Source organism: Rhinichthys klamathensis, unplaced genomic scaffold (genome assembly GCF_029890125.1).
Source record: "Rhinichthys klamathensis goyatoka isolate OS25496 unplaced genomic scaffold, OSU_Roscu_1.1 h1tg001043l_1, whole genome shotgun sequence".
Taxonomy (NCBI): Eukaryota; Metazoa; Chordata; class Actinopteri; order Cypriniformes; family Leuciscidae; genus Rhinichthys; species Rhinichthys klamathensis.
In genome coordinates this window covers 470,190-489,234 of record NW_026607318.1, presented here as the reverse complement: position 1 = coordinate 489,234, position 19,045 = coordinate 470,190, and the positions used below count along the sequence as shown (strand labels likewise).

The window sequence follows — 19,045 nt, the reverse complement described above, 5'->3', positions numbered from 1 at the left end:
CTGTTTTAATTATTCTTACTTGTTTTGATTATTTTAATTTCTTCTATGTAAAGCACTTTGAATTGCCATTGTGTATGAAATGTGCTATATAAATAAACATGCCTTGCCTTGAATAAAAGTATAATTTTTTTTTAAAAACTAACTAAATAAATAAAACACCCCCTATGGTGTACAGAAGTATAAATACAATGGTAAAACCATGGTTTTGTGTAACCAGTGGCTTGATTTGGGGGGAGGGAATACATCAGTATCTAGATTACCGAGTTAAATTAGACTTTGTAGAAAAAAACACACATCCGCAGATACATGTTCAAAGTTTCTTTACTTCAGCAGTGGAGTGCAACATGAAATGTCATTCAAAATGAAACAGAGATCAAACAGTATACAACGCTTTATCTTTGCCACAAATGACACTGCTTCAAGCAACTTAACTGGAAAAATAAACATAATATTGTTCATTTACGATGACAGAAAAAAAAAATGGTAGAGGGCTTATTTTTTATATTTATATATATACTTAGGTTTAACTTACAAATCTCTCCTCTAAATTCTGATTGACGTCATATCTGAACATGATTCTCACCACCCTTAATGCACAAAATAAATCCCTCCCCCCCACCCCCGACAAAAGAGCCAACCTAGAAAGCCAGCGCTTGCAAGACTGATGATAAAATAAAATAATCCTCACAAATCGACAGACCGTGACGGGAGAACGTAATATGATTCAGACATTCAGACTCCATTTAACCTTCACAAAACATCTGCTTCCATCACAACAAACCCAATGTTTTATGAGGCACACAGAAAGGCACAATACTCCATTTCACCAAAGCACCTTTAACGTTTCCCACAAATCATATGTGGTAAAATACTTCAGTCTTTGTTCATTTAGGACAGCGAGGATGGTGTTGTTATGGCTTCTCAATTCTTATTGTTTCAAGTGCTACAATACAAAATGGAAACCTTTCGGTGTGAAGAACGGCAATTACGAAATACTGCCATCTGGTGTTTAATACAGTACAGACGAATGTCAACACCAGGTCATCGTTCAAGGCACCCAAATGAAAAAGTGGTGAATATAATCTATAGACTTACAGCATTGCTTTTACTGATATCTGCTTATGTACAACTTTAAAATGGAATCTTCAACATCCAATAACTTCCCTAAAATGACCTCTTTGTGACCGAGTTGACTTGTTTAAAAAAAAGATGTTCATATGTTAGTGAAGATACAGTTAGAGATGCATGTTGTGGTTGTGGGAGAGGAAGGGCTTGCCAGATAAAGACGTCTTGCCATCAGGTCAGGACTCGAAGTGAATCTCTTCTGGTAGAGACCGAGTGAGCCAGGGCAGTGTGCCTGCATGCTAGAGGTCATGGAGCAGGAGGTTCTGTGCTCATGCTGAACCCTGTCCCAGTCCGTGCATCTCACGCTCTGTCCTTACGCTTCAGCTTATTGAGCTTCTTAGCGCTGCTGTTCTTGTTGAGCAGCTTCATGACACGCTCCTTGTGATCCAGCACCTTTAACATGGAATCACGGGCTTCAGTGATCTGGTCCATCACCAGCTTGCAGCGCTGCATGTTGCCCTATGCAGTGAAACAGTATTATGATTAAAATCAACTGTGTAACTACCACTCAAACGTTTGGGGTCAGAAAGAATTTTTTCTTTTCTTTTTTAAGAAATTAAGATGCATTAAATTGATCAAAACTGACAGTAAAACATTTGATGTAATTCAAGATTTCTATTTCAAATAAACGCTTAATTTTTGTTCATCAAAAAAGAAAGAAAAATGTATATATATATATATATATATATATATATATATATATATATATATATATAAAACTGTTTCCACAATATTAAAGGGTTAGTTCACCCAAAAATGAAAATTCTGTCAGTAATGACTCACCCTCATGTTGTTCCAACCCCGTAAGACCTTCGTTCATCTTCGGAACACGAATTAAGATATTTTTGATGAAATCTGAGAGCTGGATCACTCCTCCATACTAGTCCATAGGCTTCTTCAGGGATTGAACTTGCCGGCCTCGAAAAGTTATTAAAGACATCGTTAAAATAGTCCAAGTGACTACAGTGGCTCAATCTTAAGTTTATCAAGCGACGAGAATAGTTTTTCTGCGCAAAAACAAACAAAAATAACGACTTTATTTCAACCATTCATTTCCTTCTCTTTGGGCCTCGAGTCAGTTAACTAGTGTGATTCCGTAGAGCTACGTCACACGTAGGCTCACTATTGGCCGACGCTGGTCATGTGCGTGAAGCGTGTGACGTACAACAACAGAAGCTTACGCTATTACACTAGTGAACTGACTCGAGGCCCACAGAGAAGGAAATGAATAGTTTAAATAAAGTCGTTATTTTTGTTTGTTTTTGCGCACAAAAACTATTCTCGTCGCTTGATAAACTTAAGATTGAGCCACTGTAGTCACTTGGACTATTTTAACGATGTCTTTAATAACTTTTCGAGGCCGGCAAGTTCAATCCCTGAAGAAGCCTATGGACTAGTATGGAGGAGTGATCCAGCTCTCAGATTTCATCAAAAATATCTTAATTCGTGTTCCGAAGATGAACGAAGGTCTTACGGGGTTGGAACAACATGAGGGTGAGTAATTACTGACAGAATTTTCATTTTTGGGTGAACTAACCCTTTAAGCTGCAAAACCGTTTTCAACATTGATTATAATAAGAATTGTTTCTTAAGCAGAAAATCAGCATATTAGAACGATTTCTGAAGGATCATGTGACACTGAAGACTATGGAAGCTTGTTTCCTTCACAGAATAAAACATTTGATAATTGCGACTTTTCATCTCACAATTGCGAGTTTACATCTGACTGAGAAAAAAATTCAGAATTGTGAGATAAAAAGTAGCAATTACCTTTTTTAATTTTTATTCTGTGGCGGAAACAAGCTTCCATAGAAGACTAGAGGTATGATGCTGAAAATTTAGCTAAATTACTTTTTAAAATACATATAAAAACAGAAAACGGTTATTTTAATCTGTAATAATGTTTTACAATATTACTGTTTTTACTGCATTAATGATCAAATAAATCCAGCCTTGGTGAGCATAAGAGACTTCTCAAAAACATGAAATAAATCTTAAATGACCCCAAACTTTTGATCGGTAGTGTACATATTTTTAAAATTGACTAAAATTTAGTTTGCCTGAATGACTAAACCATTAATTGGTATAGAAAATAAGAGTATTAAGAAAACATTTTTACAATATTTTTTTTAAAGTAGTGATGCACAGATATTCTGGTTCATGTTATGACCGATAACCAATAAATGGGCCGATATTAAAAGAATACACTATTCGGTCTAAATAAAACAAAAGATTAAAATTATTTGTTTCAAATGCTACAAGTGAATTTAAGCATCACACGATCATGTACAGGATGAAAATGGATATTCATTTTGAGATTTGCTAAAGATTACATTTATCAGGGTTATTACATTATTATACAATTTAAATTATAAAATTTTCTGCTGTTTTGCAATGACACAATACTGACTTATAGTAATCTAAATGTAAAAATAGAGGAAATAAGCATGTAATATCCAACATTGATCGAAACCAATGAATAATAATAAAAATGTAAAAAATCTAATATCAGATAACTGACATTGTATCAATATATTGTGCACATACTGATAGATCTCCAGAAGATTTAAGAAAGCAAAAGTTTTAATCTTGCTGATAACCTATTTGAAAGTGATGGTTGTGGTTAAGTGATCAGCGGCTCTCACCTGTATGAGCTCATTTATACGGTGAATATCATCATCTGCGCCGGCCTTCTTCTTCGGAACGAGGCCTTCCTGGAGAGTCGTCAGACGACTATAGACATCATGCTCCAGATTAGTCTGCAGGGAGGGCATAAAAACACATCCACTGTTTTGACTGAATTAATGCCAGTTACTGGTAATGAAATAAAGCTTCAGAGAAAGTTTTACAAGCTGCATGAGCTGAGCTGCACAGAGGTGAATTTTCCAGCCCTGGGCTCTGCATGCCACTCCCTTCTGATTGGCCACATCCTGCAGGGTTCCCTTCTTGTCTTCTGATTGGATAGCACAAACTGGTATTAATGAATGACTGAAGACAGACTATATTTATTGTATTAATGCAAAATGGACAATAAGACACTGTGTGATGAGCCTAGACAGACCCTTGACACGGATGTCCGTGTATCTCTGAAAGTGGTGGTATGCTGCTTTCCAGGGGTTGCGGTAGTGGCGCAGCAGAGTGACCGGAGGCCGAACTCGGGTAGGGACATACCGAACTCCCTCTTCATCTGCAGTGAAACAGATACACTAAATTTTGCCACAATGTCTTGTACTGAAACTGAGTTTCTTAAAGTGAACAAATCACTACACAACTTGTGACAAGTCAAAACTACAGCTAGTCGCACAATTCCTGCCACCAGAACAACTTACAAACTGCCAAGATGATTCTGATCTTTATCACTATGTGGGTTTATCTTATTCCAGCAATGTTATTACATTTGGTCCCTGTTCAATCATGTTACGACACCATCACCATTGCCATTTCATAATGTACTACTTAGAACAAAGGTTAGTGGACAACTGGACTTTCACAGGTAGAAGGCAGTAAGTCTTAAGATGTTCCATAGAGAAAGAAGTGGAAAAAAAATATTTAAATTTGTTTTAAAATTAAAGTTTTTTTTTTTTTTTTTTTTGCATTGTGGCACAAATTTCATGGCAATCTTCCCCCAACTAGCAGTAGCCTTCTGCAATGTAGATACAAATGATTTAATGTCAATTATTAAATCATTATTTTACTATTTTAATTAGAGATGCACCGATTGATCGGCAGGTGACCGGAATTGGCCGATTTTCACGTGATTGGCCATGACCGGCGACCGGACGGTCAGTCTGACATATGCCGATTTTATGCCAGTCAAATGCACTCGGGCGGCGCATGATTAACATCGCGCAACATCAGCATCACACGTGCACACGGATGGAACGCACATGTAGGAAACCTCGTAAATTATGCCCGTTTCACACCGCAAGCGTGAGCGGAGTGTTAATCAATGAGTGCATTCACACCGGGAGCAGGAGCAGTGCGTGAGCGTCAAGCAGGAGCGTCGCGTGAGCAGAAGTGAAGTGCGGGTTTCGGTGCAGAGTCTATTTTTGCTGCGCTGCTCACGCTCAATAAAAGTGAAAGCACACATTTGATGGACAAAATAAACATTATTTCACACAAAAAGTGCCCAAAATGCACAGAATTTGCATGTCTAGTGTGTTTTAACAAGAACTGGACTGGGCTATGTCAAAAGAAAATGAAGACTCAAATATTTATAGAAAATGTACCCATTTAAACTTGTTTTTATTATTCAGTTTCCCAATCTTTCCCTGCACTTGCTCCACTTGCCCGAGCTTACCTCTCTGCACCATGTACAAGCGTTGACAGTGAGCGCTTGTTTAGCCTGGCTGGACATGTGGCAGATGAGAGAAGAAACAGACTATCTGGTGACAAAGCAGAAATGCTTCTGTTTGTGAAGAAAAACTTGCCATTGATGTACAAGTGATTGCAATAGACCTGTGTGTGTGTTTTGAGAAATATCTTTATACTGCAAGGCTATATTTATTTTATTTTAATTTGTTATTTATATATTATTTTATTGCCATTACCTGTTTTCATACAGAATTTTGGTTTGCTAAATATATACATTTTTTTTAGTTGGATATTGCGTGTGAAAAGAAGGAAATGGTTCTTCCATAACAGGAGTAATTTATATAGTTCTATTTTATAGCGATTATGTGTTAAAAAAAATTCTATGCAAAATGTAAAATGTTCTATGAAAGAAAAGATGAAATCGGAATCGGCAGGTCAAACTCAATGAAAAATCGGAATCGGCCTAGAAAATTGTAATCAGTGCATCTCTAATTTTAATTATTTATTTAAATGATAAAACTACATTTTTAAATAAGTGAAATATCATGGTAGTATTTGCAGTTCTCTTCTGGTCCCCCGACTAAACCTGGTTTCTCACAAGGATTTTTTTTCTCCATTTCTGTCACTAATGGAGTTTGGGTTCCTTGCCACTTTCACCTTTTGGCTTGTTTAGTTTGGGACACTCAATATTCAGCAATATCATTGATTTGAATGCACTGATACTATCGGATGAGAACTGAACTGAGCTGGATCATTTTTCCTCCAGAGCTGCTTTATAGATGAATTGAACTCATTCCATAATTTATTAACTTTACAGTTATTGAACCGAACTGAATGGACACTGATTTCAGCTGAATGACTGTTTATTATTGTCTTTTTAGAGCTGCTTTACAACAGAATAGAATTCATGGAATAATTGTTTTCCTGTTTATACCAGTAAAACTGCTTTGAAACAATCTGTATTATATAAAGCACTATATAAATAAAGGTAACTTGACTAGTGAATTTATGCCAATTCTAATTTTTCTCCAAAAATCAAAACATTGTTCTATATATTAGAGCTCTGCAACAGAGTGCGGAGCGGGACGAGTTTTGAATTGCTGAGTGCGGATGCGGGAGGGAAGATACTGATATCTGCACGGGAAGCGGGAGACAGCACGCAGAAGTCGGAACAAGACAGAATCGAACCAGACCGGGATTGAAAAATCAGCCTATACCCCTTCCTAAGGGCTTTTGCAGGCGGGAACGGGACAAAACATGAACGTTTCGGGTGAGAGCGGGATAAAATCGAACAATTTTTGGCATAATCGGTAGATTATTAGTATTTGTTGTAGAGAATTTAAGTTATGTTGATTCTAACAATATGAAATAATTAACCTGATTGTCCCAACTGTAAAAAAAAAAAAAATCTCCGATTATCGAACCTCAGATTCAAGAACCTTTTTAGATCTTGGTAACTCATCTTCAATTTCTAAAAACCGTAATGAAGCGTACCGATGTATTCTTTAGGAGGGGACTTGCGTTTCTCTGCACGTAGGCTGAGGGGTTTGGGTGGGAATTTCTCCTCATCTGTGCTGTTGGTCTCCATCATCTCGCTCTCCTCAGTGGAAATTATGTGCTGTTGCTTGCGGGGCTTCTTTCTGGGTGAGGCTCCCAGGGTGACGTCTATAGCAGGGACTGCCAACATCTGTGCACCACTGTTTGGCCCTGATGCCACTGAGAGAGTTTGAGGTGAAAGACACTGCCTCATCAGTTAAATCAGTTGACACTTCTGGTTTTGATATGTGCATCACATCATTTTCTTTTCATTGTTTCAGTTTATACACAATGTAGCACTGGGAAGAGTTTGTAAAATACTGGTTGAATAAATTAATCTCAATTTTAATATATAGGTTGACTACTAGTGTAAAACCTCGTTTGCATAAAGATCTCACCTGGTTTTGTAGTTTCCATAGGCTCCGCCTCTTGCTTAATATTCATCTCTGGAAGGGTGGAGCTGATGGCACATGCTGAAGTGGTGCTGGCTGCTGGCTGAGTGGGAGGGGCCACTACATTGGCCATGGAGGGGATTGGCGGGGTGACTGCCATGGCAGGGGGTATGGCTGAGAGAGCAGGAGTGGGTTGAGAGGGAGGCGTGGCTGATGTCAGGAGGGAGGGGAGAGGTTGAGAGGCCAGCTGGGAGGGAGGTGGTCCCACGTGTTGCGGTTGCTGTTCATTTCCCTGGCTAGGAATAACCTCTATAGCCGCAGCTACTGATGGAACGAGGCTCATGTGGATGTCAGGTTTGGACTTTACTCTGCCAAAGGGTTTGGAGATTTAGTGTATGTAAAGCTGAGCTGCAATTTAAGACCAAGTGATACTACAAAGAGAAGGATAAATTATCTCAAAATCAATTTGAATACTTCATACCCTGCAGGACGAGGTGATCCTGATGCACTCCTGATGTGTCCATCAATTCTAGGGGTTGTGGAGTCACTGAGATGACTTGGGATCAGGTTCTTCCTAACTGCAGCACTTTAATAAACCAAAGAGAGAGATTAAGCTTGAGAATGTCAATAATTTTTTTCCAAAATGTTAAACTACTAATCAAAATATAGAAGACCGTAGTAGAAACATTTTACAGGAGATTCACATCAGCATTGTCATTGTTAAATAAAATTAAAACTATAATTAAGATAGTTTTAACACTGACTCCTAACACTGAACATGAAAAGTATAGGTCATAATTCACACCAAATTCAGAAAAGGCAAATAAATCAAATACATCTTAAGTAAAGAAAATAATGCCCATTTTAGTACCAAAATTTGGTAAAATTATTTTTTTCATTGGGCCACTATCTTAATGATAATTAAGCAATTAGCTAGTCTTCTTCTGCAATGTGAGTGACAAAAGATTTAAATTAAGTACAATTGTAAAGTTGTACTTGAATCAAGATCGTAGTAATTAATAGTGTGTCATTTGTTTATAATTTTATAAATCATTTGTTTATCATGTTATAAATCATTGTGTCTAGACAAGATGATTTTCATTAGTGCATTTAAGTAATGAAAACTTTTTTTTTTTGAATTACAGATATTAGTATTTGGGAAGAAAATAATTCCACAATGAAACATTTTTCCAAAATATGATTTCTTAATTATTGTTTGTAATTAGGACATCTCAATGAGATATACACTTGAGAAATACTGCCAAGAACATGACAATATTGAGTTTGTCATGTTTACCCTTCATGGGCAGGTTTCTTGCGCAGAATGCTGGGTCGAGGGGACGTCACAAGGGAGGGGGTTGCCGCGTTGGCACTCTGACTGTGCGTCTGGGCCACAGTGGTGGCAGGCTGGCAAGCCACTAGAGTGGAACCATCGGCCAGTACAACTGAAGAAAAACACCATAGAAAGACACTCATCACTACTAATGTTTCACTCATGCAGTTCTTTGGTATAAACATGCAAAGAACTAAAGGTGGACCCTAATGTAAGATTCAGAGCTGATCTGAGGCTCCTCACCTGAAGCTTTAGACTCTGTTGGGGGTTGTTGTTGGTTGATTGGTGTAGGCTGAATGCTAGTGGTGGTGATCTGAGCAGACGTATGGAGGCCCTGGGCTTGGATGGGAGTGGGCTGGATGCCCTGTGCTGCCATGGCACCTGGCTGAATGTTCTGAGTGTTGATCTGGGTGATGCGGTCCACCGTCATCAGCTGCATAGAGTTCAGATGAACTGCAGATGCAACTCCTACACTGGCTTGAGCAGGCATGGCTGCACTGGGCGCCTGAGCAGTAACTGTGTCCACACAACAAACAAATGTTAATAACCTAAAGCCAAAATGAACAAGTTTCCTGTGCAGGAAAATCATTTAGCTTTATCTAATATGAATGTAAGCACCACATGGTACCTGGATAAGGGCGTATGGATGACACAGAGCTGGTGATAGGGGTGTAAGTGTGAGTCAGTGGATATGGTGCTGATGGGTAGGTAGGCAGGAAGTACTGAAACTGCACTGGAACAGGTTGTCTGTGGGGAGCCATAAAACATCTTATTAAAAGCAGGGCAAACAGAATGAACCTGATCTGGAGATTGCCAGTTTGCAGCCAAAAACACATTTCAAATGTAAAGTAGGTGGAAAGGAGCATAATTTCTTCAATATATTGAATGGAAATGATTCATACCTGTTGTCAGTGCGGTTCTCCATGGTTATGGGGTTGGGAGAGGAGCGATGACCAGAGATGGGGATGAGGTTGCCCCTTTCTCCAGTGTATTCGGACTGGATACGTGGTGATATGTGTGTGTTGGGCTGTGGAACGACTTTAGCTAAAAGTGACAGAGGGGGCAAAACCAACAGATAATTCTTTCAGGTAAAAATGTAACCATTTTACAAGCAAAACATTCCTGGAAAACAATGCAAACAATTGCGCTGTTGCAAGTATGTAAAGGCATCATAGTTAGGATGTTGTGCCATCTAGTTAGGATGTAGGCAGTGCAGTAGGTTTTCAAATATAACTATTTGTGTTTCTGCTAAAGTATCTGTTAAAAATATGCAAATTGTAAATTTTTACAGCATTCAACTAAAGTCATTTTAGAGCAAGTCGGTTCACTCTGCAAAGACAGTTGTTATGCCCTCAGGCAGCTATTTCCAGCCATACAAGTACAGTCCATATCTGTTTAAATGGAGAAGGAATCAAATCAATTAGGGCTGCACGATATAAAAAAAAGACATTTGCGATATTTTGTTTTACTGCTGTATATTTAGCGATATGACATTTTTTTTTACCAGATAACTTGTATAGCTATATTTGGAAAGAATGAATCATTCTAGAATGATTGGTGTGATTTTTCAAGGGAGTGCATCTGCATGGAACTTTTTAAAATACTTTTGGAAGTATTAAAATTACATTTACTCAGGACTTTTTTTATTTGATTTTGGCTTTTTTCTGCTGCACTATGATGAAAAAAATCATAATTGTTTATTGTTTCTCTTGAAATTGTGATTGCGATTATTAATGTCATCAATTACAAAACAAGGCAACTGAACTAAAGATCATATTCTTTAGGTCATACAGAGGGATCCTATTTCTTTAGGAGAGGACGCTGTTTAAAATCAGTACAACTGTCGGACATAATGCGTCTTTGGTCTGAAAAGATTTTCCTTTGCGTTTTTTTTGCGTACAGGCCACAACGTTGTCAAAATGATCCCGATATGGATCCGTGGAAATGACTAAAATCACTGTATTCTGCTGCCAGGCCAGTAGTTGGCAATGTCACTTTGTAAAGAAACACTACGTGCCTATAGACTGAACAACACGTAATACGCATGAGCATAACATCACTGTTCTCACAAATTCACGTTTTGTAGTTTACGTGGAGACAATAATGGTATTGAAACATGTTTTCAAAATTTGGTGTTTTCAGGCACCCAAAATGTCCAAAATGCATAAAAATTCTGTTTTTAGTTGAAAACGGTGTTGTGTAAATGGTCCCTAATATTACTTTGGTTAAAAAATAGAACCACCAAACATGTTAAACTGTTGCATCCCCATGGTTTTCATTCAGTCGCTAGGCGCCAAAATATTGCTATGGTTCCCACTGCCAGTTATCGCAATTTCGTCAGTGACTCACACACGCAACTGCATTTAAATCCATGTCACTCCTGAAACTTTGCAGTCTGTACGTGGATGTTGGTCCTCTTAGAAGTGACAAATAAAACTTGAATTGAAATTGTAAATGAATTATAAACGAAAAGCAAGAAAAACGCTTCCTGTATAATCACTGAAAATGTCACTCATGTGAAAACTTCCATTATACTAATCAATGAAGCGGACTACACTGCACAAAGAACATCTTATTTACACCGTGTCTACACTTTGTTGGTTACAAATCACAAAAATGCCAATTTGAGCAGATTTCATCTGTGCAGCGACTCATTTAAACACCCCTTTAACGAGTCTTTTTGCAACCAAATCTACCTTTTCAGTGTTTTCTTGTGTTCCTCGCTCATCTGACTGTGCACACGCTGAGCCTGCATGTCACTCACTAGCAACAAACTATGTTTTGTAAAAAATAAAGTTAATCAACACACTCACCGCGCTCTCCCGGCTAATTACGTGCTGAGACCTATGTATCAATACAAAAATGTAAAAAAGGTCTGCACTCTAAAAATCTTTTATTGTAAACCGGAGATAAAGTTAACAAACGTTTTGGCTCTTTGCCTTCGTCAGTGTCGAAATTTATTGCTCACAATAAAATATTTTTAGAATGCAGAGTTTTGCAATTTTAAATAAAGTTTTTTTTGTTTTAAATCTGTGTATCCAAGAACCTTTAAATCAGAATTAGTTGTTATATCAGAAAGGCTTCTCTTGTAGATTAGTCATGGAAAATGAAAACAGTGCAAGATTTACTTTTGCTTTTTTTTGTTTTAAGTTTACTTTACTGTGCCTATTGGTTTTAGATTTGATCAAAGTCTACAGATTTTGGCCTAGGATCAGAAGAATCTATTTGCAAAGTTTGCCTCAGTGCCAAAGCTGGACGCCACAGACAGATGCCGAGTGGCACCGCTGGAGTGCATACACTCATTGAAAACAATGTGTTTGAATTTTTCAAACCGTGGTACGACACAGTGTGTCGCTTCTCATTTGGAGTGCGACCCCCTTTACAATATTAGATAATAAAACTACACTTCTGTGGTAATAGAAAAAAAATAATCCCAGAGCAGATGAGCTAAAGGTAGTCTCGCGTAGCCAGACCTTCAGACTGACGGCTGAAGGTCTGGAACTCATAGCAGCTTTCTTTGGCCAAGGCCCGCCCATAAGGCCGTTTGACGGACATGTCAAACAACCAATTACAGTTCGTTTCGTTCAGCGTCACGTGGAAATGTCCCCACAACAACAGACCGGCGTGCAACAAGTCAGTCAGCATAGAAAATCAAAGGAGGAGAAGAAAACCGAACACAATACTGAATCGGCCAGCTGCAATGTCAGCGTCTGTTGTTTCATGTTTGCCCGCAAACGCGGCTGATATCCCCTTCACAGTTAGGTATTTCACTTGATCTTCCATAATAGATCATAGCTGTCAACATTGAATATAAGGGAGATTTCCCGGAATCCATCCCCAAAATAAGGGAATTTTTTTACACGATTCTTACCCACCACAAACTTTAAAAATAAAGCACTAATCATTAAAAGTCTAAAGAGTTTATAACTACAAATGAGTGAGAGAGAAAGAGACAGTGTGTGTGTGTATTAGAGAAAGTGTGTCATTTTTTAAACATTTTTTATCAGAGAATGTTTAAATACTAATATCAGCTTACGAGGGAAACGGTACGTGGTGCTTCGGGGGCTGCTGGAGATGATTAGGGAGAGGTCAGTGCTCCTTTACCGATCAAAGCGCGCGCTGACACGGAGTATAATTGTTTATACTTGACGCGTCCGCACGAGCGCGGCAAAGATTACGCGTTGGGTGCGCAAGACCGGCAAGACCCCATTTCGCTTGGCTGTGTGCACAGCTTTTTTTGTAACAGCGCACGCGGCGCCGCATCCGAGGATGAACGACTTCAAGCCGAATCTGCCCGAGCATGTACGTCTCACACAATCAGAGCGTAAAAATACGGGATATTTTACGGGAAAATAATAAAACGGGAAGACAGCGGGAAAAGAGCTAAAATACGTGAGAAACCCGGAAAAAACGGGAGGGTTGACAGCTATGTAATAGATAGGAGGGGAGACACAACTAGTAAAGTTGGATCTGCCTTATAAATGCTGACAAAGGGTCGGCCAGGCTTGGAAAATAATACTCTTCCCAAATCCCGTCGGCAAACAGGCTAAAATATCTCTTTTTGTCTCCACTAAGTGCCTCAAACAAAACTCCTGGACATCTCTTAAAGAGTCTACGCCGTGAACCTCGCATACTTTTGAGAATCCTACGTTTAGCTGATCTTGATAAATGCTCATTGTCACTCATGTAAACACAACAGTTTTTCTTCCGCAATCACACGTCTGTGCTTTGTTTCCCGGCGGACCGAAAATAAACGCGACACTCGCACCCCCCGGAAATCCGATAAAATTCAACCAATCAGATGACGACTTCGACATTCCTGAAGTGTTTCCAGTTAAGTGTACCATATGCATCAGACGTTTAGCCAACGTTCCGTGGGCGTGACGTCTGAGGCTGAGACTAAGCTAAAGGTAACTTACCCACAGGGATAGTGGATGTGGTCACTGCTGAGGCATGAGAGGAGTGGGAAGCCACCGTCATGGTGACAATGTTGCTACTGGATAATTGAGTGTGGGCGGTGGAGCCTTTAAAAAAGGTGTTAAAATAACATATCAGATCCTTAGTACTATAATACATCTGTAAACACAATAGTCTATGCGATGTGCATAGATGCTTCTGAATCACAGGTGTATAGAGTAGATTTATCACCTGTTGTAGAGGGTGATGGTGCAGTATTGGTGGCCTGAATCGGAGCCACTGTTGCGGCAGCAACAGGTGTCACAGTGCTGAAAATGGGCTTCTAAGACAGAGGAAAAAAGAGGTATAACTTTCCTAATGCGTAGTATTTTTCTTTTTTATATATTCCCAGAAGGACAGGGCAGAATGCTTTCAACCTGTGCAGAGTGAGGAAGGGCTTTCTGAGCAGCAATGGCAGGGTGGGAGGGCAGGGTGATCCGCGTGGGTGTGTCACGTGAGGGTGGAGGGCGTTGGATACTCAAAGTCGCTTGGGGTGGGTGGATCGTCACCGCTGAACGACTAGAATACAGAAAGACAAAATCATTTTCTACAGTTCAACTACAATAAATTCCGTGTATGTGGTTTATCTAAAGTGGATGCATCTTACCCATGTACCATGTCTCCGGAGTGGGCAGCCACTGTGGTGATGACGGGAGACTGAGGTCTGGTGGCATTCACTGGAGCCACTACTGTAGGCAGAACAGCCGTAGAGGTAGTGACTATAGGCCTAGACTGTAACACAAACAGATATGTATGAAATGCATCAGGCTTTGTAAACAAATCCGTGTTTAAATAGATCCCAAAATCTATCGCTGTATTAACCTGAATAGGTTGATGGATAATGTGCTGGACTGTAGCCTGCCCCGTGACGGAGCTCGGACCAGCTGCTGGTCTCAGCACTGTGGTTCCTTTGGAGCTTGACATCACAGCCGCAGCAGCCGCTCCTGTGATAACAAAACAAAATCAGTTAATGCGCCAACACAAATTTGTTTGATATGAGATGCATATATCCGTAAACTCACCTCTGGGTAAATGGGAGGTGAAAGGATGCGGAGGAGCAGCGGAGGATCCGATCTGCAGCGCAGGGGCTCCACTGCGGATGATCTGCACGTTCGTCATTAGATGATGCAGGTTACCAGTGTGACCCTTATTGTGACCAAAAAGAACAAGACAATTAAAACCAAACTGAAGGTCACAGCAAGTCCAACACATGGGGAAATATGACATCTTAACTGAGTCCTTTCATCAATTTTTTTTCAGAATACATAAAATATATCAGATATTTTTTATAACTATGTTTTTTGAAGAATGTGCATTAATTTAAATAAATAAATTTTTCTATGCAAATGTTTATCTAGGTAAATAATTATGAGAGAATAATGACAGAATTTAATAACTCCATAAATTATTAATTTAAAGAAAAAAATTCAAAACACCAGCAACAAAATGCCACCGTGTGCCATCTTTTATTTTAACTTTTTACTTAAAAAATAAAACACCTAATTATATTTTTTTGATACTAATCTAAAATGAACTAGTGTCCAACAAAATATCCAACATTAAACAATTAACTATTACTATTATCCACTGAATAAAATTATTTATTTATTAATTATTCATATTAATTATTTAATTTCAAAACTGGAAATAATTTTTTTTTAAATGTATATTGTGTACACACACATTTAATACATATTAAATTTTTTGTTATGAGTAAAAAATCACAATTAATTACAGTAAACTATGATTTTTATGGATAGATAACACACACACACACACAGAAACCAAGTAACTTCTAATGCAGAAAAATTGTTTATATTTATCTAAAAGCATTATACCAACCTGCTGACCACTGATGGTTGCCACAGGAATACCAGAGGCCTGTGTAGACTCCATGGTAGCGGTGATATGAGCAGGCACCTTAGAAGGGAGGGTGAGGTGGCCCGGTGTTGACACAGGTGCTGGAGCTATCACACGGCTTGGCATGGTCGTCTTCAGGGCAGACTGGAGTAAAGAGAAGAGTAATGTATGCAAATATTTGCCTTTTTACATTTGCCTACATTTGACATTTTCAGGGAGAAGACAAGAGGGATCAGCTTTATAAACTGACGGGATTTTTTAAGTATCAAAGGCCCCAAACCCATGTACCTTCAGAGGACCCTCAGTGAAGGCTAGGGAAAGACCCTGTGGGAGGTGGGATGGTGCTGCTGACACAGAGACGGATGTGCCTGGCTGGATGGGGAGGTGCTGAGGGAGAGGAGGGGGCAGAGTCGGAGCTATTCCGTGGGGTAAGGGATGAGTCTGGGGTTGGGGGTAGGGTCGCACCACTACCGTCTCCTGCTTGTCATCTCTGAACGCTGTGGCTCCACTGGACATCAGCTCACGCGGAGCATGATTAGAGTCTTCATGTCCTCCTTAATGAAACCACATTAAGTCAATATTTATGATGTGAAGTGTTTAATGACATAAACAGGCTTGTTGTACACTACACAACTGTTTAAAAGTTTAGGGTCAGCAAGGAATTCGTTCATCTTCAAAACACAAATGAAGATCTTTTTGCTGAAATCTGAGAGCTTTCTGTCCCTCCTTTGGCAGCTATTCAACAAAGAGATCATAAAAATAATCCATATGAATTGTTTAGTCCAAATTTTCTTATGAGACTCGATAGCTTAAATGATGAACAGATTGAATTTAAGCTTTCATTCACATATAAACATTGATCAGCGAACATAAACAGAAGCTCAACTGAACCTGTTTGACACGCGAGAACCTCATTGGTTCTTGCGGAAGCTCAAACGTGCGGCGCGACAAGAATGAACCTCATTGGTTCTTGCGAAGCTCAAACGTGCTGCGTAACACGAGAATGAACCTCATTGGTTCTTGCTGAAGCTCAAACGTGCTGTGTAACACACTAGAATGAACCGCATTGGTTCTTGAGAAGCTCAAACGTGCTGCATAACACGAGAATGAACCTCATTGGTTCTTGAGAAGCTCAAACGTGCTGCATAACACGAGAATGAACCTCATTGGTTCTTGCACGTCAAGCAAACATGCTTGAGCTTCCGTTTACCACAACTGGTGTGTGAGTTGATGAATATTTATGTGAATAAAAGCCTAAATTCAATCTGTTCATCCTATAAAGTGATCGTGTCTCTTCAGAAAATTTGGACTAAACCGCTCGATTCATACAGATTAGTTTTACAATCTCTTTATGAACTTTTTGAAGTGTCAAAGTGGTAGTTGCTTAACTGTCAATGGAGAGTACAGAAAGCTCTCCGATTTCATTAAAAAGATCTTCATTTGTGTTTCGAAGATGAACAAAAGTCTTACGGGTTTGCAACGACATGAGGGCGAGTAATTAATGACAGAATTTTCTTTTTTGTGTGAAGTGAACCAACCCTTTAAGGTGCACAACTGTTTTCAACATTGATAATAATAATTAATATTTCTATTGCACTGGATCAACATAATCAATGATTAGATTGAAAAACATAAGACTTCTTTCAAAAACAAACTTCTTACAATGTAGCCTATATAAATTAACATTTATAATGATCTGTTAAGCATTAATTAAGATTACAGAGGTGTTGGTGTGAGAATCTGGTTTGTTTAATACTAGTTTGTTTAAGTCAGTGCATCTTAAACCTGTATTCTTTTGACTTCCTGAAAGTCCTGTAGTGTTACTGCCTGGTGTTTGTCCTTGTCCCAGACCAGATGGCAGACCTGGACGTGGATACTGCTGAGAACTCATCTTCACGACCTCTCACTTTCTTCCTGAAAAGGCAGTGGCGTAGGTTTGATTTTGTAATTGGTGGGGACGGGGACATCAATATTTAATATATTTAAAGTTTTGATCTAAAATATTGCTAGGGATATATCAGTGTCACTGGATATTGGTAGGGACACGTCCCTACTAAATTCTACGCCCCTGTGAAAAGGTACAACATAAAAAAGGGCATAATGCAGCGTGCAATAGAGAAGATGCGTTTACTTCGAACAAAGAGCACATCACACTGGCTGCAGAATAGTACTGGATTCTCTGCAATGCTCACACCACCACATGATCTACAAAAAATCCAGTCAATAGCTTTAGCATGGGACAGCTTTTTCAGACGTTCACCTTGCATGCATTTTTATATTAACCAAATAATAATAGCTATTAAAGTTAAAATAAACCACCTGAAGGTATTTTTCTACAAATATCAGGTTAGCGATGCTTCTCGCAATAGTGTCATCTCATTCAAATATGTTTAGCTGCTACTAGGGTTATGAATAGGGGAAATACCTTCAATTTAACGACAAATTATAAAGTAAACTCGTTTAATCCTTTATTGTTTCTGGTTGCAGCTGACTGTAACATTAACGGTTGTCAGGACACTAACGTTAGAACTAGCAGCTTTTGTTCCTAGATGAGCTCCTGAGTTTATCATGTAGATATGTTACAAACATATATGTAGTCGAATTTAAAATACTAATTAGTAACGTTACATAACCATATAATCGTTCATTTAATGATTAAGAATGAATTTAAAAAAAAAAAAACAGTCACGGTTGCTAGTAGTAGCCCAAAGATCTTATGAGTCATTTCAACGAGACATGATATGATTATTTCTTTCAAATGCACGTTAACGGTCGTAACCCTGCAACTGAAGACATGAGCACACGTCGAATAGGTTATCCTAAAAGGGTTGTTGTGTTTACAAATGCAAAATCCCATCATTACCGTAAACACGACGCCCGTACTCTCCATTCACTTCGTATCCCGGCAAGCAAATCAACCATCGGTATCAACGGGAATCTAGCTTCAGTATGTCGCTTCCGGTCCCGATTTTCAAAACAAAAGTCCTCGAAGGTGGCACTGGCATGGTGCCTTAAAGGGATAGTTCACCCAAAAATGAAAATTCTTTTCATCATTTACTCACCCTCAAGTTGTTCCAAACATGTATGAAGTTATGTGGAGCATTTATGATATTTTGGAGAATGTTTGTAACCAAACGGTTGTGGGCCGTAATATTTTTTTCCCCATACAATGGAAGTCAATGGTGCCCCACAACTGTTTGGTTATACTGACATTCTTCAAAATATCTTCTCTTCAAAAAAACTCGAGGGTGAGTAAATGATGACAGAATATGAATTTTTGGGTGAACTATCCCTTTAGGGTCTCCATAAACAATATATTACACTACTTATAATGACCCTAAACTATTTCATTCCACATACTTTATGTACTTAAGAAAAATGTAGTGTCTTTGGAATCTCCAGTGCAAGCTATGGCATTTATATAGTTAAACCCATTACAATTGACTTTAACAGTCTATTAGGCTATTATTTATTCATAACAGGAGGAACAATTTGTCAGTCATGTGTTTAAAATGTTGCTATAAATAAT

The 19,045-nt window shown here is 38.8% G+C and overlaps 1 protein-coding gene across 1 annotated transcript; it reads right to left on the bottom strand.

Moving 5' to 3' along the window:
• Positions 1-303: 303 nt before the first annotated feature.
• sap130b (Sin3A-associated protein b) lies at positions 304-18,476 on the bottom strand. The gene is made up of 21 exons (XM_056244647.1): positions 18,380-18,476; positions 17,302-17,430; positions 15,805-16,070; positions 15,499-15,660; positions 14,679-14,802; positions 14,479-14,600; positions 14,264-14,388; positions 14,034-14,175; positions 13,849-13,939; positions 13,620-13,724; positions 9,603-9,744; positions 9,329-9,447; positions 8,944-9,216; positions 8,665-8,812; positions 7,849-7,953; positions 7,374-7,735; positions 6,934-7,155; positions 4,187-4,312; positions 3,975-4,078; positions 3,771-3,884; positions 304-1,584 (listed from the first exon to the last, which is right to left on the bottom strand). The coding sequence occupies exons 2-21, from the start codon at positions 17,405-17,407 to the stop codon at positions 1,426-1,428; spliced, it is 3,117 nt and encodes a 1,038-aa protein (XP_056100622.1). The 5' UTR covers positions 17,408-17,430; positions 18,380-18,476; the 3' UTR covers positions 304-1,425.
• Positions 18,477-19,045: the final 569 nt, after the last annotated feature.